The sequence below is a fragment of the Chanos chanos genome, chromosome 10 (assembly GCF_902362185.1).
Source record: "Chanos chanos chromosome 10, fChaCha1.1, whole genome shotgun sequence".
In the NCBI taxonomy this organism is placed as follows: domain Eukaryota; kingdom Metazoa; phylum Chordata; class Actinopteri; order Gonorynchiformes; family Chanidae; genus Chanos; species Chanos chanos.
The window spans coordinates 20,151,625-20,178,212 of record NC_044504.1 but is presented as its reverse complement, the minus strand read 5'-3'; the positions used below and the strand labels follow the sequence as shown (position 1 = coordinate 20,178,212).

The following is a 26,588-nucleotide window of genomic DNA, read 5'->3' as shown; positions in this document are numbered from 1 at the left end:
GTTAGAAATCATAGTATTGCATTTATGTGTGGAGAAAAAAAAGAGTCTTTTTGCAACCTATTTGCAGTGCATTCATCAACATACAAAGTTTCATTTGGGTTAGATTTCAAAACCATTGTTCCAACTTGTCAGATGAGTGTAAAAAACACACTCGAGGTTTCATTATTGCTGATTCAGTTAAATATTAATGAGAACGCGGTTACAGTTGTCTGTGATTGGCTGTGCCTGCTGCATCTCTACAGGTCTCCTCTGGAGGGTGGAGGTGGCAGTGCAGCTGGGACTGGAAGTGTACCCTCGGGGCAGAAGTTCCTGCTGAAGTGGAGCGTGCCGCTGAGTTTGGTGGAGGTGGTAGAATTTGGCTCTAGTGAGGAGATGGGTGACAGTGGACGCTTCCCCGCTCCCCACTCAGGAGAGAAGGTGGTCATCAATGCCAAGCCAAGTACGTCAGACACACTCTCAGTGCACACACACACACTCACACATCATATGAAAGTCAACCATACTGTCTGATTAAAATATGGCCCTTTTTGACTTCAGATTTGACTGTGCAGCTTTGGTGTCCATTCTTTTGACCCCAACGCTGTTATTGATCAGTCTGTTTAGTATTTAAAGAAAAGTAGTGTGACAAGCCATACCAATGCCATATCTGGTGCTGGAAGCCATACAGTTGAAACTTTAAAGAAATTAGCATCTGTGTTTTAAAGGTTATACTTTGATAACCTGAAGGAGAGCAGCAAGACCTTGACCAGATGGATGTTTTGCACCACATGGCTTTTTTTAAACAGATGTTGCTAAGCTAAAGATAATGTACCAATGGTACAGTGAGGTAAAGGTTTGGATCAGGAGGATTTCATTAAGGAAGTCTCAGCTGGGATTGTGACATCACTGGGCATCCGTTGTTTGGTTCAGTGGAATTATAGAATCCTTTTTATTTATACATAATACAGTCCTAATGTTGTCATTTTTGACAGTGTAATTAATTCTTAATCTCATAGAGATTTAAATCTCTAAATCTCTAAAATTCTGGTTGAGATGTAAAGTGTGGTAAACACTAGGGGAGAGAGAGAGAGGGAGAGGGGGAAACTCTAAGAGGAACCACACATGGAACTAGGATTTCCCTGTTCTAAGGTGGATATCCTGCCCAAAACCTCACTCTATCTGGAGTTTCCCAGATGTGTGACAATACAGATATGAAAAACAACAAAAAACCTCGTTGCTTAACTAAACTTTTGTTTTTGCTTGTCCATGTCCATACCCATGTCCATGGGTATTTTTGCATCTCCATTCTGCAGTTGTGTTCTGTTTGCTGATGAAAATGTAAAAATACCCATTGTAAAATGAACTGTTAAAGTAGCACTCGACCAAGTCCTTGGTTGTATTTAGTGTGGAAAACGCTGGTACAGGGAAACACCCTCGCAAATGAAACCACAAGCATGAGCGGTTATCTTTGAGTGAAATAAATGTTTAACTCTGTGTCTGTTTGACTTAGTACATGTGATTGACTAATTCTCAAAAGTTATTGATTTCTTAATTAATTCCCTTAATTAACAAATCGTAGGCCCTTAGCTACATCTTTTTATAAACATAGAAACCTTCAATATGGAGTGGTTTGGCTCAGATTTCCCAGTGCTTACCACATGACCGTATTCCTACATAGCTCTTCATTCTCCTAGACTGGACAAAAAATTAAACACGTGGTCTGGTATCTTCTTTGCCCCACTAAACCACTAACCAAGCTTTCTTATGGCTCCATGTCTCCTCTAGTGATATTCTATGGGCTACCAGCTGCACACAAGTCCACTCTATGTGTTCTGACTGCAGAGCCTGAGTGTAGACAAAGGGGTCTGAAACAGTGATGAACACAGCTAGACTTACAGTGCTGAACCAGAGCCTGTGCCAAAACAGACAGCAAGAGATAATATATGATGTCTCTGGACAACAAAACACAACACTTGTGTCTTGAATTTGTTCTTCTGTTTCAAATGACTGAAGGGCATCTCTCCAGCAATCCTAGATGCATGTCCCACAGCTGAAACGTTTGAAGGAAACTTTTTAAAATTCTCAGTCAGCTAAATGATCCACATGTGGCCCTGTCCCTTTATGTACTTACCAGACACTTGCATCACTTTCATGCCAATTAAACATACAGACATGATTCCACATGTTAAACTCCCAGCTGGCATTGCCAATGCAAAACTGCATCCCTCAGCAAAGCACTGAAATGCCTGCCCAGTGGACCAGTCTCTCCTGGTTATATGACGTTATGAAGGTCAGTGCCCTCAGCGGAATGCTGCAGTCAGGCTTGGCGCCTGTGGCGACGTGGCATGGACTCCTGCACCGTGGGCGTTCAGTGGAAAATCTTATATATGGAGAAGCATTCAGAGCGAGATGAGTAAGGCGGTCCTGGGACGAATGTTGCTCTCTCCACGTTTTGAACACAGAGCTGTGCACAGACTTGGAGAGCTGAATGCAGTGAATCAGTGAAGGGAGAGGAGAGGGGGCCCCTCCAGTAATGCCTTCCACAGGCTATTTCCCCAGAGAGCATGAGATGCTGTGCCCGGCATTTAAGAGTAGCGGCAGACCTCAATATAGAGCTCACTGTACGTTTCTCAGAGCCAAACTTCAATGAAGTCACACTGGGAGTGGCAATACTTTCCAAAAAGATACTGTTGTTGTGTCTGTCTTTGGCAAACTATTTGCTCATTTTTTCTTTCTTTTTTTTGATTCATCGCATTCCTTTTTTGCTTTTATCTGGCTTCTGGAGTAGTAACAGTGAAAACTTGTCAAACTGACACATGATACCAACCTCAAATGTGGAAGGAAACTCCTTTAATCCACGGCAGTGCTCTGTCAAAGTATGTGGTTTTCCCACAGAGTTTCTGAGCTGCAGTAACACTGACCCACAGAAAGGTGGGGCACAATCCAGTGACTAAAAATTACACTTTCCCGCAGACTCATTCTGCTATAAGTGATAACAATTCAAAGGACAGACTTTTCATTTTTTTTTCACCATTATTTTCTTAGCTTTAAACAGGTCTGTGACTGGGACTTTAATGCATAAGTCTGAGTAATGACCATCTTTCAAGATTTCCTTTTAGTGGGAAACAAAGTAATAAGGCCAAGATCTGAATTAGGAAAACCAGCACCTTACATATTCTCATTGTTTCCAGCTAAGGATTCCAGTTGTTAAAGTTTTGAAACTGTCTCAGCCAAGTGGCCAAATCCTACTAATAAAGCTAATTTAAGGTAGGAGTACAAAAATAATGCTACGAGTAATGTTACACTTTTTGTCCCACATTGTGACCGACCTTCCCATGCCTGACAGCCTCTGTATGGAATAAACCATCTTACATATGGCATAAAAATCAACAAAATGAACATGAAATGTTTACTGTTTGAGGACTATTGATGTTTGGAGAGAGAAGCTGGAAAGGGAAGAGATTTTTTTAAAGATAGATGATACAGGCGGAAGATCCCTTGAGATACTTCAGATAGCTTACAAATAACATGACATTGCATCATTTAAGGGGTTTTGTTGCAACCTGGGACACAGTTCAACAAAATGATGTTATTTCTAACTGTCTCATTCAGATTTCAGATTTCAGCGTTCAGATTTCAAGCATTCGAATGCTACATCGAATGTTTCTCTGAAGTGCAAATTAGGTTAAAAGAATTCCTCATTAGACCAAAAAAAAAGTCCTCAGCAAAAACACTTGTTTAAATGAGGTTGGAACCGTTGCCATGGCGTCTGAACACAAAGACTGCATGAATAGCCATTGTGCAGCTATGAAAAACTAGTCCAGTGAATCCTAAAGGAGTTACAGCATTTTCAACTGTGCCAGTGGATCCCTCTCAACCAACCTTTTCAGTCATTAACCCACTGTCAGCCAAAATCAACCTTTCACACCAGTATGACTCTAATGTGAAATAAACAAAAGGTATCTGAGAATTCCACATCACAGTTTATTTCTTCAAATCATGCATTTCCTCTTCATTTTACCTCTCACGCAAAGTGAGAAATTGAAAAAGTGTGAAAGTGATACTCCTAAGTGAGTGACTGACCATTTTGTTCTCTGTGGATAACGTACCTGTGTCTGATCCTGCCTGGCAGCAGAGGAGATAGTGGCAATTAAGTGCTATGAATTACTGGCTGTCACATCAGTGCTATGAGTGAAAGAGCGTTAAGTTTTCCCCTGACAGCATCTGACCTCTTGTCTTTGCAAGATCGCAATTAACAGGCCCATCTTTAAAGAGCTGCCCTCTCTGTGGGCGCTTTGCTTCCCTCAGTGATGGATCGCAGCACTAAAGACAACTCTAAAAGCCTGCTATCACAGGGAATCTGTTCTGAATTGCACTCCTCCTAGTGCTTGGGTCACATCCAAAGATGGTGGAGCTGACTCTGTTTAGCCTTGCCTCTCCAGCTTTTTCTTCCTTTCTAAATCTAAGATCGGCACTCGTGTAAAATTAATAGGTTACATTTGATGCCTCTGTTTAGTTGCACATTGTGGCTGTATGGTTGCTTTGTTGTCTCTGATTAGACACACGCACGCACGCACGCACGCGCACACACACACACACACACACACACACACTCTGATACCATACACAGCAGCTTTATAGAAGGCTGACTGTGCATGAATCAACAGTTGTACCCCATTTCACAGTGATTAGAATTCCTCTCTATAATGGATGGAGATTGATTTAGGAATGTGTTGCTGCCTAGACAACTTCAAAAAGTGCTCAGTTTGGCCTTACATTTGCTGACTTGGCCATACAAGCTTTGTATAGTTCTGATCTTTGAACTTTTATTATTAACTCATGAACAAAAATGATTAAATGAAACTGATAAGCTTTGTGTTGGATTATATGAAAATGAGAACTTTTGTTGCTGCTCTTTATTAGATTTTAACTGATAAAAAAAAAGCCTAATTACTTACTTGCCTTGGACTTGGAGCTTTGAAATCTGCCATTCTCTCTCTCTCTCTCTCTCTCTGTTTCTCTCTTTCTCTCTGTTTGTGTTATGAGTGTAGATGTGTGTATGCTCGTGAGTCTCTCTGAGAAGGCTGGTTACACAGGCACCTGTGTGGCAGAGAAAGCTGTCTGTCGGTTAAAGAGATGTATTGGCTGGTTGTGACTGCTGGAACACACTAAGGGACTCTCAGTATGAGAAAATTTACAGCCTATCACACTAGGAGAAAAGACGATATGACGGCCAATAGTGAAGCAGGTCTGGGCCAGGTCTGCTCTCTGTGTGTCTGTGGCCAGATTGGAACAGGAGAGTAACAAACACAACAGCCCTTTGTCTGGAGACAGATGGTAGACCAAAGCAGCACAGCCTTATAAAATCTCAAATCTCTAAAACAGACTTACTTTGCCACAGATACACAGTTTCATTTTTACTATACAAAATGGTTTTAAAAAACTTTGCAGCAGCAAGTGGTTACTAAAAAATAAAATGAAATGTTCTGAAGTTGAAAAAATTGTTTCCTTTCGAGGCATTCCTAAATGTAGTGTTTTAAACTTGACTGAATGCCTTTTGAAACTTGTATGTGTGTACTATTCTCAGAAACCATTCACATTGAAGATAAACATTGGTCTGATGTTGTCATCAGCATTGTTAATGTCATCTGATGATTTTAGTCAGTCCCATTTTGGTTACTCTCACACAGATAAACTGTACATGGGTCCAGGGCAGCTGTACCAGGACCTGCAGAATCTCATTCATGATCTCAGCCTGGTCAATCAGATCTCCAGTATGATTGGCAGTCTGAAAGGCAACTATCAGGTGAGGCCCTGCTGAGCTGGCCTTTGGTCAGCTATGTATTTTCTTTGTGCAAGTGATGCATTCGGCACCGGTGATTGATATATCAGAGTGTACGTTTCTGCAAGTAAATAAAAAAAAATGACTGAATAAAATGAATTGAATAATAAATAGCAAAATACTACTAACTAGGGTGCCAGTTTGTCTTTAGAGCTAATTAATTGTTCAGTGCTAAATAATAGGCAGTCAGCTGATCACCAGTTATAGGCTTGTAAAGCTTAATAAGTGCATTATACTTACTGAGTGTTACCAAACATAACAGTCTGAAGTGTCTCAAATACCCTCCCAAAAATGTAATGACTTCCTCACTTAGAGCTCTTTCTATACCTCTTCCACCCCCAATCCCACCTCCTATCCAGAATGTGAACCCCACTGTTGCTCAGGATTGGGTGTCTGGCCTCCAGCGCCTCATTCTAAAGAAGGAAGAGGAGATTCGGGCAGCCGATCGTTGCCGTATTCAACTGCAGTTACCTGGGAAACAGGACAAGTATGTGTGACCCCTCACTACACTCTCACTCTCTCACTGACCTCTCTATTACCCTCTACGTGTCTGTTCTTCTAAAGCTTGTCTCTTAACCCGAGGAAAGAACAGATTTTAAAGACAGTGTTTTAAGCGCCTGAGACAGTATCATGGGGTTTAGCCTTTTACAGCATATCTGTGTATGTAGATTGCTTTCTGCAGTGAACATGACCCATCGGCTCCTAACCCAGCCTCTGAGACCTGATTCCAAGTCTGCCTCTCTTTCTAGGTGCTTAGTTTAATCGTTGTTTGTGTGGGCAAGGACACACACACACACACACGCACACACACACATGCACACACAGTCACACACACACATTCTGTATATATATAGACACAGAGGTTATTTTCGAAGCATGTCTTCTCTGTACGTGATATGTTTTCTGTAACTCTCTCGATTAGAGGTGGTTGGATTACCCATGAGCATCTTTAGAGACACAGCTGTGGAGACTTAAGCTATCATCCAAAATAAATCTCTTTCTCTCTTACACACACGCGCACACACACACACACACACACACACACACAGTATATAAGGGGAAGCACATGCCTGAAATACTACGCTATCCTTTCCATCCTTATTAGCAGTGGGAATTGTCACTAGATTCCATTGCATCATGTCCAAGATGGAAATTTCAGCCTCTCAACAACAACAGTAGAAGTTGAGCTGCAAATATCTTATTGAGATTTCAGTTTTTTATGCATTACAAAGATATTTAATTTTGCCCCCATAATTAGATAGAATTGGCTAGATTAAATGGGTTAGACTTTTACTGAACTCTGAGGTATTGCGTAACTTCCTCAAATGTCACTGCTTAACAGTAGGCTTATTTTGTATTTTTCAGTTGTCTGCCTAGTTGTTGATTTCCGGCTCCAGCAAACGACTGCAAATATTTATAAGCTCACGAGGCATTTTCTCACAGCATTCTTTTCACATTCGTGTATGCCCAAAGCACTCAATAAGAATTGTTCACTCAGTTGTAATTATGGCTAATATTTGTGGCTCTCAGATCTAACTTTGGGAAAGAGTTCACCGTTGGAGATCTTGGTTTATTCTCCTCTTTTCTTTTGGCAGATCAGGCAGACCCACGTATTTCACCGCTGTCTTCAACACATTCAGCCCGGCTGTCAAACAGTCCTGGATCAGCAACCTCCAGATGGCTAAGCTGGCTTTGGGTTTGTGTCCCTTCCTGTCTCCATCTCCCAGTTTCCTGTCTTTGTCACTGGTGTTCAAGACCCAGCTTTTTTCCCCATCTTAGTTTTTGCACAGAATGAAACAGCTGTAATGATCATACTGTCTAATTTCATAATAGCCTTGAGTATAACATTTATATTTGAAATTGGTGGGATAGACTGTGTGTGTGAATAATTTTATTAGTTCAGTTTGCAACAGAGAACACCTCTTCTGAACCTGTTGGCTTTTAAGATCTGACATGTTTAATCACTAAACACTGTCAGCTCGCTGCAGATTTTCTAAACCACGGTTCACATCATCAGCTTTTCTTCTCTTTCACATTATCTTTTCTTTTTCTTTTTCATGTTCATCCAACTCACTTCCTCCTGTGACTGAGAGATAGTGTAGGTAGTGCTATTTAGGTGGAGCAGTGCGGGTCAGCAGTCTGATGCTTCACTGCTCTGTTATCATGCTCATCATCAATGAATCATGTCAAACCACCTGGATAAGAACAGGTTTGAAGGGATTAGTGATCATGACTTCAATACCCATCCCCCTCACTGCTTATTCTTAAAGAATGAACCTGCTCCCTCTTTTAGTCGTCAAGCGTTAACTGCTCGGGTTACAAGAGGAACAGAATAAGTTCCAATCAACCCTAGCACAACTATGGTCGTTCGTTAGTGAAACGGATCATTGATTTACAAAGGAGCTGGTTGTCTTGAAAAGAAATGACAGATCATGGTATTTATGAAAACATTTGGAAATGTAATTATTTAGTCTCTCGTCTCAGCTAGCTTGTGATTACAGTCCATTATTCTTTTCATGGGAGGGATTTTTAAACAGATGATGTCATGTTATTCAAACCTTTGTCATTGTTGGTGGTGTGTGTGTGTTTTTGTGTTTGTGTTTGTGTGTGTGTGGGTGGGTGGGTGTACTTCTACGTTTATGTTTTACAGAAGAGGATAACGTGCAAGGCTGGTTCTTTGCAGAGGATGATGGGAATCAGATAAAGAAACAGAAACATCCTCTGCTACTTAAACAGATGCCTGTGGTTATGTCCAAACTGCAGGAGTTCAAGGTGAGTCCCGCTCCAGAGATAGCACCACACATAGACCCATGCCTCCATTGTTCAAAGTCATTTTAGCATTATGTTGACGTTGTAGTCGTTATAAAAAGTAGCTGATAAATACACATAGTTGAAACTTTTCAACTTATTTACAAGTAGCACTTTATAGCTTAGTGTAAAGAAACCATAAAACTGTTGGTGTTATTGACAAAGCTATATTTGTATGTTGAGAGTAGTGTGCTCCTGTGTAAATTTGTGTGTCCTCTCCTCTGTTTCTCTCTCTCAGGTGGAGTGTGCGGTTCATAATCCTGAGCCTCATGTGAACAGTAAAAGCACGGCAGACATGCCTGCTTTAGGCCATGGTTGTGTTTGGGTGAGTCTCAATTTCTTTTCGTTTCAGTTCCTGTTAAAATAATGACGAATTAGTTTAATCTAATGCTTTTTTTTGTGAAACCCCAATGTTCTTGAGTCTGAAATCACCAAAACTCCTTCAGTAATACATAATGCATAATACTTCAGTGACTGAAGTGGTGTTTTTAGAGAAAGAAATATGTCATCGATCATTCAGGTTTTCACTCAGTTTAAATACAGAGAGAGAGACAGTTATTTGTGTTCTATGAGAACTCCGGCTGTTCGAACACTAATTGTTCTTGTCCACTATGCAAGAATGCACTCTATTCACTACACACCTCATCACCAGAACCTTTCACCTCATAAAATCTGTGTGATTCATTAGGCACAGTAATTTCCCTGTGTACCTTCAAAGCTGAGAAATATCTGAAGTAACTGTTTTCTCCTGACAAAGGCTTTTCCCACACCTCCAGCAAGATCAGAATGAATCATTTAACGCTACCTTACCCTCTCCTTCAGCCTCCCTCATTTATTGGCTATTTCTCAAAGCCAGAGTGCATGCCTTTTAAAAATGTGGCTCACAAAGTCCATTATGGGCTTTTCACTGTATTTACTTTGAGGATGGTAATAAAACATTGCAAATACTGAGACACGACACAGGCAAGTGATAAATTGCCCCCATTTCAAAGTGTTCATTGCAAATTGTCCTCATCATGTTTGTGTCCATAATTCTTCCATTTGGCATGAGTTGAATTTTAGTATTTCTTGACACTAGACAGTGAATAAGTCTAACTTACCTCTGAGCCTAAGCTATCAGTTATTGCTAGAAAGAGCATTTAAGCAATTGTTCGCATTCTAAAGATTAAATTACGTTTTGGTTTGGTCAGGTGGCCAGCTGTACCAATCAAATGGGGCAGATATCCATCGTTGCCATGCAAAACTCTAGCCCTAAAGTGACGGAGTGCTTCAACGTGGAATCACGGATCCTCTGTATGGCCTACGTGCCTCAAGAGGAGCCCCTAGAAGATGGAGGAGGAAACCCTGAAAATGGCACTCATGAAGGAAAGAGCAACAACATTCCTACCGTCTGTCTGGGTATGGAGGAGGGGAGGTACGTGCTCAGTTCCTTGCTCTTCCCACAAACCACCATTTCAGTGCCACTTTAGAATTATGTCCTGGTTGTTATGTCTTTGATGTAGTGTTTGAATCTCTGTGTTTCACGCAGAATGGTGCAGCCAGAAGAACTCCATTAGTATTATCCAGGCGCCCTCTGACAGTTGTGTGTGTTATGATCTATTCTGACTTTTAATGGATAGCTTGTTCATTATTTTTGCAGATCTAGTCATGTCATGTCAGGTAGATTTACCTACTTTTAATGATCTTTCTAGTAGAAGCCAATAATAGACAGCAGTTTTTCTCTAACATATCAATGATGGCTATCTATTCAAGGCTGACAGTGCGTCCTGATACACTCCCTAAAATGAACACTCCCAGTTTTCTGTGAAATAACAAAACTGGGTCAGCACCTCCTCTAGCCTAGTTTTTTGCATAGATTTTGTTCTATTTCAGTGTGGAGGGAAAAAACAGACTATGATATTACCAGAGGCTTTTGGTGCACACAAAGTCTTATTTTCTTGTGTTTTTCTTCCATTACTCTGCAGCATATCAGTGTATAAGAGCAGTCAGCGCTCTAAGAAGGTCCGTCTGCAGCATTTCTTCACTCCAGATAAATCTACAGTGACATGTCTGGTGTATAAGAGCCAGTGTCTGTATGCTGGCCTGGTCACTGGCTCCGTAGCTATCTACTCCAAATCAGCAGGTGAGGCTTGTTTCACAGACACCTTTAAATGCACCCTTACAGTCACAAAACACTTTCTGAATGTTTTTTTTTTTTCTGTATGTTTTATCATGACCTGTTTACACTTGAAGTTCATGAGACCAATATTGATGTTACTGCTTCTTTTAAAGTACAGTCAATGAACAAGCTACCCCTAAAACTGTCTGAAAGTCTAAGCAAATGAACGTAGATGTAAATGCCCTAAAGCTTTGAACAGGTCCTAGAAAGTGTTTTCATTCCAATTTCAATTTATCTTTTTTACAGTAGCATCAGCTAACTTGATCCTGCTTGCTGGATGTTAGCATGCCAGTAGGCTAGTAGGTCGAAAACTAGAAAATGATTCAGGGTGAGTTGAGGCAAGCAGAGCAGACTCACTGCAAATTACATAGATTTGTTTGCCATTTCTCATTCTAATTCAGTCACCATAGCAACCTCAGTCTCTCAGTCTGAAACTAGGCCTCAGAGCTCAGGCTCTGGGGAAGTTCCCTCTGCAGGTCCCAGTGTGGCATTGTCGTGGAAATGGCCATGGCTGCCAGGAAGAGGAACTGCTAATCTGGTCGTGGTGACCTATTTCATGAACAAATGAGTACGTGATGTACGTAAGGGGAACGAGGAAGAGAGAGAATGAGAGTAGCATGAGTAAGTACAGAGAAAGAAAGTCTGAGAGTTGGAAGAGAAAAAGGAGAAGGACTGAGTTTGAGAGTGGGAAAGAGTCTGTGTAGTATGAGAGAGACAGAGAGAGAAGGAGAAGCAGAAATAGAGGGAAACACATTGTACTATAGCTGCTCATGGCCAAATTCTCTGTTTGCTTCCTCTCTCAAAACTGCTCATACAGTCTCTCCTTAGTGCAGTTGGAGAAATACACATTTCAGAATTCTGTTTTAAGACACCTGATGGTTTAAATTCAGTTCAGCTCTTACTGTTCATCAGTATCTGTTTTCATGATTACATGAATGACTGGCTTTAATGAATTGTTAAAGTCATGAATTGTTACACGTTTAATCATTTACATCTTGCCTTGGTCTATAATGAAGTCCTAGTCTGAGAGAATGCTAGTAAAAGGAAACTGTTAGATCTAGACTTTTGTCTAGAGCCAGATTGAGAAATGAAAAAAAAAAAAAAAAATCTCAGTCTGTTAAGTGTAAACAGAGAAGCCATGGGCTGAGAGTCAGAATAATGTAATGTGTTTGAGGAATGCATTTATCACCACCAGATCAGACTTTCCATTTTTCTTTTCAGTTTTGATCTTGTAGAATACTTAAGCATAATTCCCGATCCCGTGAATTTTCTTGTCTGACTGTTGCTGAGTTTTGGCTGTCTTGGGCCCACTTTTGTTTTGAATGGTGGATTTAACATCGGTGCTTCAATCTGAATTGAATATTTTAGGCTGCATCTCTCTCTCTCTCTCTCTCTCTCTCTATCTATCTATCTATCTATCTATCTATCTATCTATCTGTCTCTCTGTCTCTCTCTCTTGCTTGCTCTCCCCATCTCTCATATATTATGGTTTATGGTATACAATATTATAGGTTTATTTTATTCCTCTGAATAGGTCAGTGTTTGCAATTGTAAAGTTGTGTTATTTAAAATTCTTTGGGATCACAAGAAGGGGAGATGTCACTTGGTTTTAGCTGCTTTGGGCAAGTTGTGTGGGTGTGCAGGTTACGTAATACACAGTGCCCAGGAGCACACACGATGAATAATAATGAGTAAGCACCTTAGCAGTAAAGGACCCTAAAGAAACACTGAGAAAATAATACAACAGTTACAGTGGAGGGACAGAAGGATGTGAACAGTAAGCATTCACTCATATGTTGAAGACAGTTAACATTATAGTCTTTTTTCCATAGAAATCAAAGTAGACTGTTTTTTCTCTTTGTAAGTACTGCATAATCATGTTACAAAAGTTCTTCCCTGAACATTTAGATGAACAGATCTTACAGCTTGATTAACTGTTTTTCATTATCGCAATGCTTCAATTAATGTCTCATCAGTTTCTCACAGGTTTTCATCTAATCCCTGTCATACTCTCTCAGTCCTGTGACCCCTTTAAAACACACATAAGAAGTTGTCTGCGCCGTAGTTCTACCCTCTATGAGGGCCTTAGTTCATCTCCTGAGTCAGTCTTATTTTCCTAACTGAGTTTCGCTGCTCTCTGTGCAGCTCTGCCCTCCTCAATAGCTGCCTTTGTGAATCTGGTTAAACAAACACAATCACAGAGCTCTCCATTATGCTGTCTTTTAAATTGAGTGAGGTCACTTGGTTTCTAGAGGAAATCAGCTCTTAACAAAATATCTCCATTCTCTTTTTTTTTCTATCTTTTTTTGATTGACCATTCCCTTTGTAGTTGTGTGCTATCAGTATACTGGGCTGGGATGTTCTGTGTGTCATGTCTGCCTCACTGTGTCATGTCTGTCTCATTGTGACTTTGTCATGTTATCAGTGACCTCCTCATCTTTCAGTATGTGCCACTAAAAACCAATGTGAGATGGTCTGAAGCACACTGGCAAAATGAACATGCACCATTACATAAGCATCTGTGAATCCTCATTTTCTGTCTTTGATTACTTGATTACATAACATGCCGTTGCTTCTTAATTCTCCACGTAATAACAGAGATCCCCCTTAATATTATTTGTTCTTTGCACATCTGTGTGTGTTTGTGCATGCTGATCTGGTGTGTGATGTTACAATATTTATTGTAGAAAAACTTTGGAAAATATGTTTGTTTAACATATCTTATATCTCGAACTGCAGTAATGAGTTAACTACAGATCAGTGAATATAGCGTGGAAATGTTGTGGTCTCTCCTGCTTCCCTCTCAGATGGGTCTTGGAATGCAGCCAGTCCTCGGATGCTGAAGCTGGGTGTGTTGCCTGTCAAAGCACTAGTCACTCTGGAGGAGCATGTGTGGGCGTCATCAGGGGGACAGGTCTTCATCATCAGCACTCAGTCCCTCACTGTAGAGGTAGACCAGAAACATACCTCAGTTCTCTCCATTACAAGTGTTAAACTGTAGGGCTGGATTTGTGTAGCATAGTTGTCTGCTTATGACACTAGACTCAACTAGTCTGATCTTGGAAAGTTGCATCAGAGGCTCATTTAAATTTGCTTGTTTTATTAGTCATTCAGAATGAGCTGAATCAGTGACAGGGGAGTAATTTATGTCTATAATGTATAGAGCTGATTGAACTTGCTTTGAATGTCTGCTTAAAAAAAGCAAACAAAAAAAAACCACTTTGTGTGTGTGTGTGCGTGTGTGTGTGTGTGTGTGTGTGTGTGTGAGAGTAGTGTAAATAGAAGACGTAGTCCTTTGTGTGTCTCTCTCAATGAGTAGTAGCAAAAGTCCTCTCTTAGTCTCTTGTACGGTTACAGAAATGTTTGTTTGTCCATTCTCTGAACTGAAGTTTGTACACACCAAAAAAAGACCCTCAGACTGGTGCAACATTGGTCTGTATCACCGAAGTTAAAAATATATTTGACAGATTTGTCTGTTTCTTGTGAGCGTATATTCAGTGTGACTGTTCTGGAAGAGGAAATGCAGAGCTATGAAACTAAGCAGAGAGACAGAGAGGAAATTTGATTTAAATGCCAGTAGCCCAAGCTTTTGATTCAGAACTGTGCTCTTCTGAAGATGTTTGATTGCATTTCTTGAATCTGCTTGGTACCCACAAAACCAAAAAAACAGGGAAACTTATCTTTATAGTTCCACGTTCAAACAACAACATGCAGCTAACTCTATTTAAGATAGCTGGAGAAAGGTAGGTGTAATAGCATTCATGGTGTTTCTTTGGCCAGGCCTACCCACACAAGTATCAACAGAGCATACCAAGATGTATTATTTGATTGTTCTTAAAGCTGCAGTGTAAGTATTGACAGCTGTGCTCTGTTTTTTTTTTTTTTTTAATCTCAGTATTTCTCCATAGACGTGAAATTTGCATGCATGTATTGCAGAGATATCTTTGTAACACCTCTCTTTCTTGTTTACTTTGGTGGTAATTAACTCAAATTGACCCGGTCTCTGTGATGTGCCCAGTAATAGCTGTTACTTAATTGAATTAGAAGGCTGGATGACAAAAAGATACCTCTGTGTGTGTGTCTCTCCATCTCTCCCTGGGGCAGAGCTAGTTTGTGCCGAGGTGCACTTGGACCTCCAGCACCTGCTGGTATCCCGGAATAGCAAAGCCCAGTGTTCCCTCCTCCCCACGCCCAGTGACTCATAATCCCCTTAGCATTGCTAAGCTCATTATAGGACCACCTGCTCCACTCTCATCAAGAGCCTTACTGTAGTCTACTGTACGTGACAGAGAGTGAGAGGGGGAGTATGTGTGAAGTAAAGTTTTTCGAAGTAATGATTGCAAGGACTAGTGAGAAAATTTAGCAGTATAAAAGAAAAGGCTTAAGAATGTGGAGAGAGGGAGAAGGGGGTAGACAGAGTGATTGAAAGAATGAATGAATGGACAGGCAAGAATGAGGAAAAGGTTTGTGTCAGGGGGAGGGTGTTGGCAGAGCGGGGGAGTTTTTCAGTTAGGTTCATTAGTGTGCTGAAACTTCTCCATGTGGCCTCCACGGAAGAAAAACATTCCACTCCTGTATATTCAGTTAAACAAGCTAAAGATTCAGACTGGACCAGGCCAAACTGGGATGATGATATCATCAGTTATTCCTAATCAAGACAATAGTTTTGGCCAAAAGCATCAACTGTCAGAGCTGCAATATGTTCTTAGATAAAACTCCTAACTGACTTGGAATTAGTAGACATATCATTTAGAAAATGTAGTACACACATTTGCTTGTCATTTTCAGAGTTGGAAAGTCATAATATCACGACAGTTTGTTAAATATAAATTTTAAAATATAAATTTTATCAGATTATTAACTCAAGAAATGTGCTGAGAATGATGGCTCAGACATTTTGTAACTGTTATTGTGTGGAAGTGATGACAGAAGTGTACATCTGCATCTGTGGGAGGCTTGTTGAATCTTGACCTCTAATACATAGTGGCTATGGAGTGAAAGCAGTGAGAAATCACATTTATAAAACAGTATAACTAGAATAACCTTAGTTTGCTAACTTTAGTACAAATGTTTTATGGAGACTCTAAAGTCATACTGTTGATATGTACAAACTCAGGTCTTTTGGAGTGAGCTTTTTCCAAAAAGGAATGGCCCTGTCTCTCGAGTTTCTCTAGATTCAGAGTCATGTCATAGCTGTAATGAAATCACTCTCAAGAATGGCAGAAAGGACCTCTGAAGTCAGCCCAGCCGCCTTTTTCTTTTTTTTCTTTTCTTTGTTTTATTTACTTGGTGCCCTCTGGGATTCTTAACCACAGCCAGGATGGAATCAAGTTTGTTTAACTTTTCTCAGTGAGAGCTTTCAATTGGCAACTCCAGCTGGTCTTTCTAACACATTGGCAGGGTTGATCTAGAGTTTGTAGTGGTGATTTATTCAAGCACCTTATATATTCACAAACTACATATTTAAGTTATCTCGTTTCTGGGATGTACTTGTCATAATTTAACACTAATGTCATATTTTATACAATATGTGACAGTGTAGACATGTTATCCAGTTAATGTTTGAAATGCGTGTATTCTGCAGCGTCAGTTGGAGGCTCATCAAGAAGAGGGTATGGTGGTCTCTCACATGGTGGTAGCTGGAGTTGGAATCTGGATAGCATTCAGCTCTGGTTCTATGCTGCGCCTTTTCCACACCGAAACTCTTGAGCACCTACAGGACATTAACATTGCCACACCCGTCAACAGTATTCTCTCAGGTAAGACTCTATAATAATAATCAAACCACTGAAACAACTTCACAGGGATGTGTTAGAAATATGTATGTCATCATTTTTGTAACAGCTTCCCCAAGTATACATGTGAAGGGACTTTTCTACCAGTCTAAGATATGCTGTTAAGTGGGGGTTAAATTGTCTGTTTGTTGTGCCATGTGGAAGGCTGCCGGATCTCCTAATCCATTTGGCTAAGTACAGTTTGTAGTGTGTGTCAAGGGATTGAGTTTCATTCACTGAAACCTGGTAGCTTCTTAACTTAAATGTCTCTTTACGTGATCTGCCTGGTATTTTTTCTCCCTGTAATTAAACCAGACAGTCTTTTTTTTGTTTTCGTTTTTTTTTTTTTACATCTGTTGAACATTATGTCAGCTGACATCATCAGGTGCTTTGTCCCAGTTGTTTTATAACGATTAGTTCAGAATGATGTCATTATCTTCAGAGGTTCCCTCAGTGTGACCACAGTATTACAGTCCGTACCTCATGATTTTATGAAAAGCCGGGAGCACTTACAGCTTCATGTAGCTGATACTTTCACAAGCATTCGAGGAGGCCAAGCTTAACTTAATGATGTTCTGTGTGGCGTCTTAAGACTTCTCATCGATAGATTTCCCCATATTGCTCCAGATGGAGATGTGTACTCCATCAATGCTCTCTCTGCTTAAAGCAAAATGATAACAGATGTAAATAAAGCTAATCTTGTCTTGTATTGAAAAAGATCATTTCCAAGTAATGATTCACAATCTGGTGCTGCTAAGACTTAAATTACACAGGCAAGAAGAACATGCTACAAATTACAAAGGAACAGACCAGTCAGCCACTGCAAAAACTCTGAGCTCTGGACAAGATGCTTTGGCACTTAACATCAGAATGGTCTGGACTTGCAATAGTGATTGTGCAGCTCTTTTTTTTATATAATGCTAATGTTATTTGGATCTCGGGGTAGATTTTTGGCAGAGCTCCCATGGCCATTGACAGCGGATTTCACAGAGGGGTCACTGGTGCAGTCAACACAGCTGTGTAGGCAGCAGTTTGTTTTGAACTGAGTGGGCTTAGCATTACGTCACATCACCACTTCATCACCAAAGGCAATGTTACCCCTTACTGTTTTTTTGGTCTCTATAGTAACATAGTCAAGCAGGCACGGAACTCTGGATGAGTCAAAGATGGTTACTCCATTTGTCCCTCTGCACTGCTTTTCTGAGTGACAATGGGGAACATGATCACTAAAATGGAAAAAGGGCGCGCAATGGGCCAAGAATCCAAAGAGACAGTCAGAAATATTCATCAATGTCAAAATACAGTCAACCATCCCACAGTCATCATGTTAAGCATTGCGTTAGGGTTTTTTGAGTCCACTTTTAATCTGTAATCTGTGTGTAAGAGTTCTAATCTGCTGTTCAAACAGCCATTTCTCAGTATGCCCTCTGTACATTTTTTTTTCTCCACTTTTAGGCTTTTTCATAATCTCACAGTGTGGTACAGTCTTTGCTGAGGAGAGATCTGTTTTTGGAGTTTGAGGTTTGGACCTGTAGGATTTGCACTGAGGGCTGTATTTATATATGACCAGTGACAGCTGCAGGCCCGTCTTGAGTTTGCTGTGAGTCGTGTGGTTGTCAGTAATGGGTAGTCTTCAGAAATGCCCTGTAGGTTCTCTCTCTCAAACCTTCTGTCTAATTTGCTATGGTGTGGGGACGAGGGACTCCTTAAATTCTATATACATGTGCTAAACTATGTGTTTTTGTTCCTTGTTTACATGTAATCTCTCATGAATAGAAGAAAAAAAATTGTTTTTCCTATTGCAAAAAATGATTATTTTATTTAGTTCTGTGTAACCGCTTTTAGTGACTTGGCCCCTTAATTTAATGGATTTATTAGAATTTGGTTAAGAGTTTTGTAATACAGCAGAGTCTGTGGATTGAGTGGATGTGCTGAGAGACGTCTGAAAGCAGACTGAACTCATATGTTGTCATTTGTGTTGTCGCTCAGAGGATTAGACTAACCGTGTCATCTGACCAAAATAAAGCCTCAACTCTCAAGACCAGGACACAACTTTGTTACTGGTTATGTAAAAGACACACGGGAGATCCCTGCCGTCCCTAATGCTAGGCCAATGTCATGCCTTTGGCTTTGTTCCTACTAACGCTCATACACCAGTCAGTTCACGTGGACATTCAAGTCTGTATTCAATGATGTGTATTTGCTTTCTTTTCTTTTTTTTCCTTTCCTGTCAGGGTCATTCAGAGTGCTTGGTAACTATTATACGCTGATATTGCGGAAAATAAAAAAAGGAACGAATGTAAATCGTGACTGAAATTTATATTTGCTTACCTTCTCACAGAGACAAAAGGGTGCAGACAGACTCTTAATCATTAGCGTTCAGGTTGACTTTTTTGACTGCTAAGGAAACACTCTCCCTTGACACTTGGATAAGGTTTGGGCGGGGAGCTCTCCCAAGGACATGCGTATGAAAGTTAATTGGAGTCATTTGGAGGTTAGGATTCCTTCAGCATAAACGAATGCCAACTCCCAACTGTACAGGAAGCCAGCTGTGAAAGAGCACCACCATCTTGAAAGGCTTCCTGTCAGAGGGTTCTTCATGGCTTGTGTGACCACATAGTTGGCTTCCGCTGATAAGTACACCAAAATGCCCCATATAGCAACTTATATTAAGGTCACTGTTTGTTTTATTTAGCTGTTTTCAGACGAACCTCCAGCCAGTATGATCATGCCCTTCCTTTTCTCAACATGTCATTGTCAGGACAGGTTCAGATATCTCTCATGGGAGGCAGGCAGGCAGGCAGACTGAGTCTTTGTGTTAAGCTCCCACTTGTCTCTGAAGTAAACTGTGGAATGACTTGGGGTTTATTTTGTTTTTTTTACTTTCATTGTGCAGGCTCTTCGCAGCTGCAGGGTAATCATCTGATTTTCCCATAGAGAACCAGTGAAATTTACCACTGAGGCTGATAATGAATGTCTGTTTAGGATGGTCTGCTGATTTTTGAGTGGCATGTATAGCACTTTTGATTATCTAGTATTATCCAAACGAAATTAGAAATTAAATTAGTTTTCTTTGTGGAGGGTTTGGCAGTTCCATCCTTCTATCTCATTCTCAACTACCTCTATAGAATCTCTGTATGTGAATGTGGACGGTTTGAGAGAATGTTCCATCTTCAATCATGCCAGTAAGCAGATATTAGTCACATCTCAAAAAAACAAAAAGACTTACACAGCCGCCTCTGAGCATCGTCTTGTGTAGCAGTTACAGTTGTCTCATTAATATGGTCTCATCTACAATGACGCATCACTGAAATTACACCTAACCAAAGAAAGTCTTCAGACTCTTCAAATACAATTGAAGTGGAACATATGCGTGCTTAAGCTGTCAGGAACTGGCATGGCTAAGTTTTGATTAAAGCTCTCTTCAGGGACATTTTCACTGTATAGTGTTTCTGAGCTTGCTTGGTTTCTCTATGGGGGTCCTGAAATACAATCGGCCAGGACGTGTTTAGCTGAAGCTAGCATTACCTTCAGCAATCATCAGCAAGCAGAGAGATCCAAGACCCACTACAGTCTGACCTTTGTTTGGGAACAGAGAGTCGACCAAAGGGAGGACCTCGGTGATGAGGTCATTCTACAAGAATTATTTGCAGATATTCTGTTCTTTCCCTTGAAGTGAAAAGCTCTAGAATATGAAAAAAGGTAAAAAGCTAGGGATTATATGTCAGCCTTTTTCATACTTAACCCTCAGGCTTAGCCAGCACGCTTTGCTCTAACACACTACATTTCAGGTACATTTGAGACATGTAACATCCATTAGGAAATGCCCCAGAGCTATACATTTATGTTTCTTTAATGCTCTAATTTAGCTTCACAAAATCTCTCTATACATCATGTCAGACAATGATTCAAGGCAAACGATGCATTCATCATGCCACAGTTCAACTCTTATCATGGTCATAAATTTGTTACCCTTCACTGATCTTTAAAAGAACCTGTTTAACTGTGAATTGCCTTGTTAGCTAGGAAATGATTAATTAATTCCAGGTGAATATGCTAAGTAAAGACACATTCTTGCGCTAGACATTCAAATACTACCTCAAAGAACAGTTTGGTGTACTACTGAAGAATTAGAAAAGATGCCTTAAACTTTGTCTGATATAATGTATTCGGGGATTGCCCAATGGGTCTGTCAGTGTAGAGACAGAGGGACATGTCCAGCAGATGATCACAACATGGCTAGCCTAGCACACACTCTCTTTGCCTGGCAGGAGCAGAGGATATTAACCGATGGCTTTGTCTCTGATGACCTAAATACTAAGCCATGTGTGTAATAATGAGCGCAAACAGACAGGGGAAGGCCAGAAAACAGCACCTCCAGTCTCCCAGTCCTCAGAGTGTCTGGACAGTCACCTCACTGAGGGCTCTAGTACCCCTCTGTCTCAGAGCTGCTTTTTCTCAGGCCTCTATTAAGAAATGAGTGTGTATTTTTACTGGTTTTCCACACACGTTCACTCATTCCATTCCATGTTGAGATCAAAGCTGGCCTTTCATTGCTAGATTTGCAGCAAACCCATGGCATATTGATATTGGTCTGAGTTTGCTTTGGTTTAGTCCTTGCCTGTGGAAGTCCAAATATTATGGTACGGAGTTTGATATTGAGAAATTCAATGTGTGTTTTGAAGACTTGGTTATTGCAAGCATATGTGCCTCAGATACTCACAAGTCCAAAATGGTGGCAGATTGCTTTGTGCTTGAATTCTGACCCTTTGAAGGTCATTTTTGCCTGATGGGGGCTTTAGCAGAGATAAACAGTGATTTCATTTAATCTCTAGGGATTATGTGAGGACATTGATGGGACCAAACAGTCACAAAGAAGCACAACATGCTTAGAGTGCCATTTGGTATTTGAGTAATGATTTAGCCAGTCCCACAGACATCACAATTTCAGTCAAGGAAGGAGTTTACAAAATGGAAGGGGAAATCTCAGTGTGTGGCCCTATGGTTGTTTATCTAGTGTCTCTTGCCTCCACAAGACCAAACTAGTGACTATGACAGCACACCCCACAGCTGAATCTATTCTTGGGTACTGAGGATGTCACAACTCAGCCCATGCCTTCCTCTCAACAGGCACACACCAACAAAACACGGTGCTTATCCTTCTGAAATGTTTGACAGGACTGATTCTGTGCTACTATGTAGTGGTTTGGGTCCATTTGGCTCCATTTCTGAGAGTATGAGTTTGCTTTATTTGCATTGAATTAGCATAATAATTGATTAATGACTCTAGGTTTTATGAATCCCACTCTGTATACTTTGTCTGCAAGCACGTTTGTCTCATTACGTTTTGTCAGATTCTTGTTGCTATGGTTAACTTAACATGCTGAAAGGTTGTAAAATTTGAGCCAAGATCCACTTAATGAGTCACTGAACATTCTCTAAGAGCTGAACAAGACATTGTCTGCTGAGAATGAATGTTCATTGCTATGCCACTTTACCAGACAGCACCTTGTCTCCAATAGAGTCATGGCAGAGGTGGACTTAACCCAGAGACCACTGGTAATAGCACTTAGGTTTTGATCCTTAAGTGTGATGGGAACACTTGACTGCTGATGGTGAAGCTGACTTCCCAAAAGAGAATGTGCCAAGTTTGGTAGATGTCTTAGTTTCTTCACTGCTTAGTTTAAGATGAGTCTCTGAATTTTACTCATGCAAACATCCCACTTTCTTAAGAGACGAGTGCCAAATCGATCAGGGTTTTGTTTTAAACTTACTTGCATAACCGAAAATGCAGAGCGTCTGGCTCTCTCGCATTGAGAAGACAAGCAATGGAACCTGCCTATATTTCTCACCCTTGCTACAAATGAATCATGTCAGGTTTCCTCGGAAACCAACTGCTGTTAAGCATCATTTCCATAGTAACTTTCCCACACATAACGCAGAGCTGTTTCACTCCTACACAGCCAGCTTGGAGTGTTCATAAGCATTCCTCACATTTAACAGTATCCTCTAGTGACTGATTTGCATACAGATGACAATGTTTATAATTAACGACAGGCTCCTCATTCTGTATTCACAGATTTTCTTTCATACAGTGATGTTCTACAGGTGAAACAGTTTTGTTGTTCTTTCCATCACAGAAAAGCACCTTGTTAGTGTCAGTCCTTGCAAAAAATTGGAATAATTTAAATCCGTCTTTGATAAAATCTTTATATGGTCTAGAAGAGCTTTGTCTTACATCTCACTGGAGAGCAAAATTTGATGAGAGCATGAAGGCATTATCCCATCAATTAAGTTGCAACAAATATCTGCATATCTTTTCTTGTGCATGAAAGATGCCTATTTGCATTTTATGTTGACCCCTCTTCACTGAAAATGGGTTACACTAGCTGAGCAAATGTCAGTTCTTTTGATACTAAAATGATTGTATTGAAACCCCTAGGCAACCAGAGGGTCTCTGTAAGCAGTCTTCTTGTGTGTCATGGCCTATTGCTGGTGGGGACCAATCTGGGTGTAATAGTGGCTCTGTCTGTCCCAAGGCTGCAAGGAATCCCCAAAGTCACAGGTGGGTATGAAGTTACAACCAAAACGGAACTCAAGATTATTTGTGGTTATTAGGCCAATATTAATCATATTAATGCATCCAACTGTTTTAATTAAAAGATCAAAGTGGTTTTCTGCTGTTCATAAAAGGTGATCAGAACCACAACTGTTTAAATGTTTATGTGGTTATACCTTCAGTATAAAGAGACCCATATCCCTTCCCTCCAGCAACAGGAGTTTCTTGGAATGTAGCAGAGGGTAATGTGGTCCCTGTAATTATCCAGGAAGGCCCAACCCAGATGGTAATTTTGGAAGTTGACCTTTTCTCACAATGATATTATGACTGAGGACCATGCTTGGTGCCTAATGGCCTGTGGAATCAGGCTTTGGCACTCCTTAGTGACTGCCTCTATAAGCAAGCAATTTCACCCCCCAAAGCATCAATCAGACACCCAGTTAGACATGGGGGGCTCCCAGATACACCAGTCCTGTGCAGTTCCAGAAATAGAACCCACTCTGTGTTCTATACAACACACCATTCAAAAAATGGACTTTATTTTTAACCTACAAGATTTCCATGTACTCCACGCTCTCTGTGAGGCATCATACAGTCACTTTCAAAGTAACATTAAGTTTATAGAAACATTAAACAAGATGAAAAAAACATCATTCACATTTCATCAGTTGTGTGTTGTGAGAAGATTTTTACTTTTTCAGTTTACCTTTAGGTTTGCTCTGTCTGCTCTTTGTCCTTGTTTAGTATGCACGTTTTTGTATGTGTCTTTTTTACTCCTGATTGACTCTTGTCAAATCCCTTGAATTATAGGACGAGGCATGGTGTCCTTCCACGCTCACAACGGCCCTGTTAAGTTCCTCACCATGGCAGCCGCAGTGAGTAATCTCCAACAGCCCAATGCCTCTGCCAGCCCACCCAATGTGCCTGGGGCCCAGGAGGAAGAGGAGGGCCCCCACTCCCCTGGCTCTGCTCCAAACCATACCCAGGATCGCAGTGTGTGGTTGGGGGACAGAAGCAGCAGCGGCAGCCCTGGGCCTGTCCCCCAGCATGATTCCTTGTCCTCCTCCTGTGGCTCCTTGGCTCTCTCCCAGGGCTCTTTGGAGCATGGACCAGAGGATGGGGCTATCTACGACCTGCTGAATGACCCGGCACGTTCGCAGAAAGCCAAGCGGTCCCAAAAAGTGGACGTGAGTTCCCTATTGGTGGTCTCAGGAGGGCTTGGTCATCGGCGGGTCAATAGGAAGGTCAAGCAGTCTCGCCATGAGGAGATGGTATCAACCATCATGGTGTGGCAAATTCCACTGCTCAGTGTGTGAGAGAGGAACACAAACATATAGACTGCCTCTGTGCTGTGAGGTGAGATTGAGGAGCCATCACACACTCGCTCTCTCTCTCTCTGCCTAACTCTCACACACATTCACTTTACTACACACACACCAGTCTTTCTTGCCTTACTTTCACTCTACTCATACAGTCCTTGCTCCTCTGTCCAGGGTGGAGGCAGCACATGGCGCTGGGGTATTCCAAGACCTACTTGAAGTCAATGATGCTCGCTTGGATGATGATACATAGAATTTTACAGTATGGGGGCGACTGGAATCATCATGGATTCTTAAAAAGACCAAGTGCTGTTTAAGAAAAAGATGTATACGTAGTGTTATGTGAAAGGGAATCGATGGAGATCCTGAGATGAGCTGGATTTTCAGATTTGGTCTTCATCCTTTGGGTACTGTAGTCAGAGAGCTCTGCATAACCACTTTGTCATAGCACCTACAAAACAGACATTTCACACACAGCTAATGAGCAAGTGCTGGATGATTAAAGAATGGATGAGTGGGTGTGTTGAGAAATCACTGAAACTGACTAATTGTCAATATCCTGAAGAAAGTCTCTAGGTCGCTGTAACACTGCTAATGCCTTAAAACCATCCCTGCTTTCTGCTGCCATTTATGCAATCCATTGAAGAATGAATATGTTCTTGTTATAATCACCTAGAAATTGTGCTGCATCCACAAAAGGCCCCTCAAGTTCTGAGACATCCATTGTTTAAGGGCAAAAAGAGCAGTTAGCATCTCAGGAGCTTAAGCCTTTGGTGTGATATCTGGAGGTCAGCATCAGTATGAGGTATGATCTGCAAAGATACTCTTGTACTCTTTAGTCTATCTTCAACTGAGTGCCCTGAGGTCATATCCTCACAGTTGAACCTGTTAGTTGTACTTGATAGTTTGTGTCTCATGAGGAAGAGTCATGTTGGGGAAACGCTGGCTGGCCAGGTTTCTGGTTGATACACAATGGAAGTGCACTGTTTCCAGGAAGAGGGATTTTTTTCATAAACCTAAATTAAGTTTAATGCTCTAAGGTATTTAAAAAGATTAAAAAAAGAGCTTTATCTTGACACCATTTGATATGTATCTCTATTTTGTATATTAACAAATATATAGTTTTATCCAACATCTTTTTTTGTATTTTATGGCAACCTAATTTCAGTGAAAAATCACATTCTATACCCTAAAATGACCAACGATGAAACCATTGCTTTAAGAATTATTCCTCTGATTTGTGTTATTTGGTGAAAATTAATAATCCTTTAGTCAAATTCCAGTAATTAATAAGACATGTAATGAATTTGAGAAGTTTTGATAAGGGATTGTGTTTGAGGTTGTAAAGGGAGTTTTTGATATGTTAATGTGTGAGATGCACTTGGGGAAGAAGAAATAACAACACTGGATTATCATTGACTGAGGCTATCATACAGTTGCTTTGAGATGGAGGGTAAGCTTACTGGTAGTGTGTCTAATACTGGAAAAGTATGCCTTTTACACATGCCAGTAAAATGTCTTCACAGAGCAAGTGTCTATATCAAGATTTTACAGAAGTGTTGCAAAAGCCAAAAAGGGAAATTAAACAAAGTTATAGCCCCATTAAAATGTGTTTGTTTGTTGATTCATTCAGTGATATTTTATGTTTGTGTTGTATTGTGTGTGTGTGTGTGTGTGTGTGTGTGTGTGTGTGTGTGTGTGTGTGTGTGTGTGTGTGTGTGTGTGTTTGTCCTCTTGCACGCATGACAAGTGCAAGAGAAGTGGAATTTATTTGAGTGAGGAGGTGGATGTGTTCAGCCTTTTCTTTCTATTTAGAATAAACTTCCCTTTGCTCAAAGTGGAGCATAGCTGACATTCTCCACTGCTCTATTAAGACCACATGTTTGAACAAGCTACTGCCTGAGGTGCAAGTAATCATGCAGGCAATAGCCCTTTGAGAAGAATTCAACCTATCATATTCTTCAAATGGGCTATGACTTTTCCGCCCTGAGATATTGCTTTCAAAGGGGAGACATGAAGAATGGCTCAACTGTGTACTAACCAAATATCACCAAATGTCTACAAAAAAAGGTCTTCCTTCACAACAATTGTGCTTTGATTATATAAATATTTCAGCAATACTCACATGAAAGACGCACTTACAGCTAAC

At 40.7% G+C, this 26,588-nt stretch overlaps 1 protein-coding gene across 1 annotated transcript in view; it reads left to right on the top strand.

The window, feature by feature from the left end:
• arhgef10 (Rho guanine nucleotide exchange factor (GEF) 10) overlaps positions 1-24,696 on the top strand; it is a 39,562-nt gene extending 14,866 nt beyond the window's left edge. The window contains exons 17-29 of the mRNA XM_030787455.1: positions 275-439; positions 5,670-5,785; positions 6,181-6,308; positions 7,417-7,517; positions 8,472-8,593; positions 8,868-8,954; positions 9,820-10,043; positions 10,594-10,751; positions 13,595-13,737; positions 16,372-16,546; positions 23,004-23,126; positions 23,931-24,476; positions 24,614-24,696. Coding sequence (XP_030643315.1) covers positions 275-439; positions 5,670-5,785; positions 6,181-6,308; positions 7,417-7,517; positions 8,472-8,593; positions 8,868-8,954; positions 9,820-10,043; positions 10,594-10,751; positions 13,595-13,737; positions 16,372-16,546; positions 23,004-23,126; positions 23,931-24,436 — 2,048 coding nt within the window. The 3' untranslated portion in view covers positions 24,437-24,476; positions 24,614-24,696. The remainder of the gene's footprint in view (positions 1-274; positions 440-5,669; positions 5,786-6,180; positions 6,309-7,416; positions 7,518-8,471; positions 8,594-8,867; positions 8,955-9,819; positions 10,044-10,593; positions 10,752-13,594; positions 13,738-16,371; positions 16,547-23,003; positions 23,127-23,930; positions 24,477-24,613) is intronic.
• Positions 24,697-26,588: the final 1,892 nt, after the last annotated feature.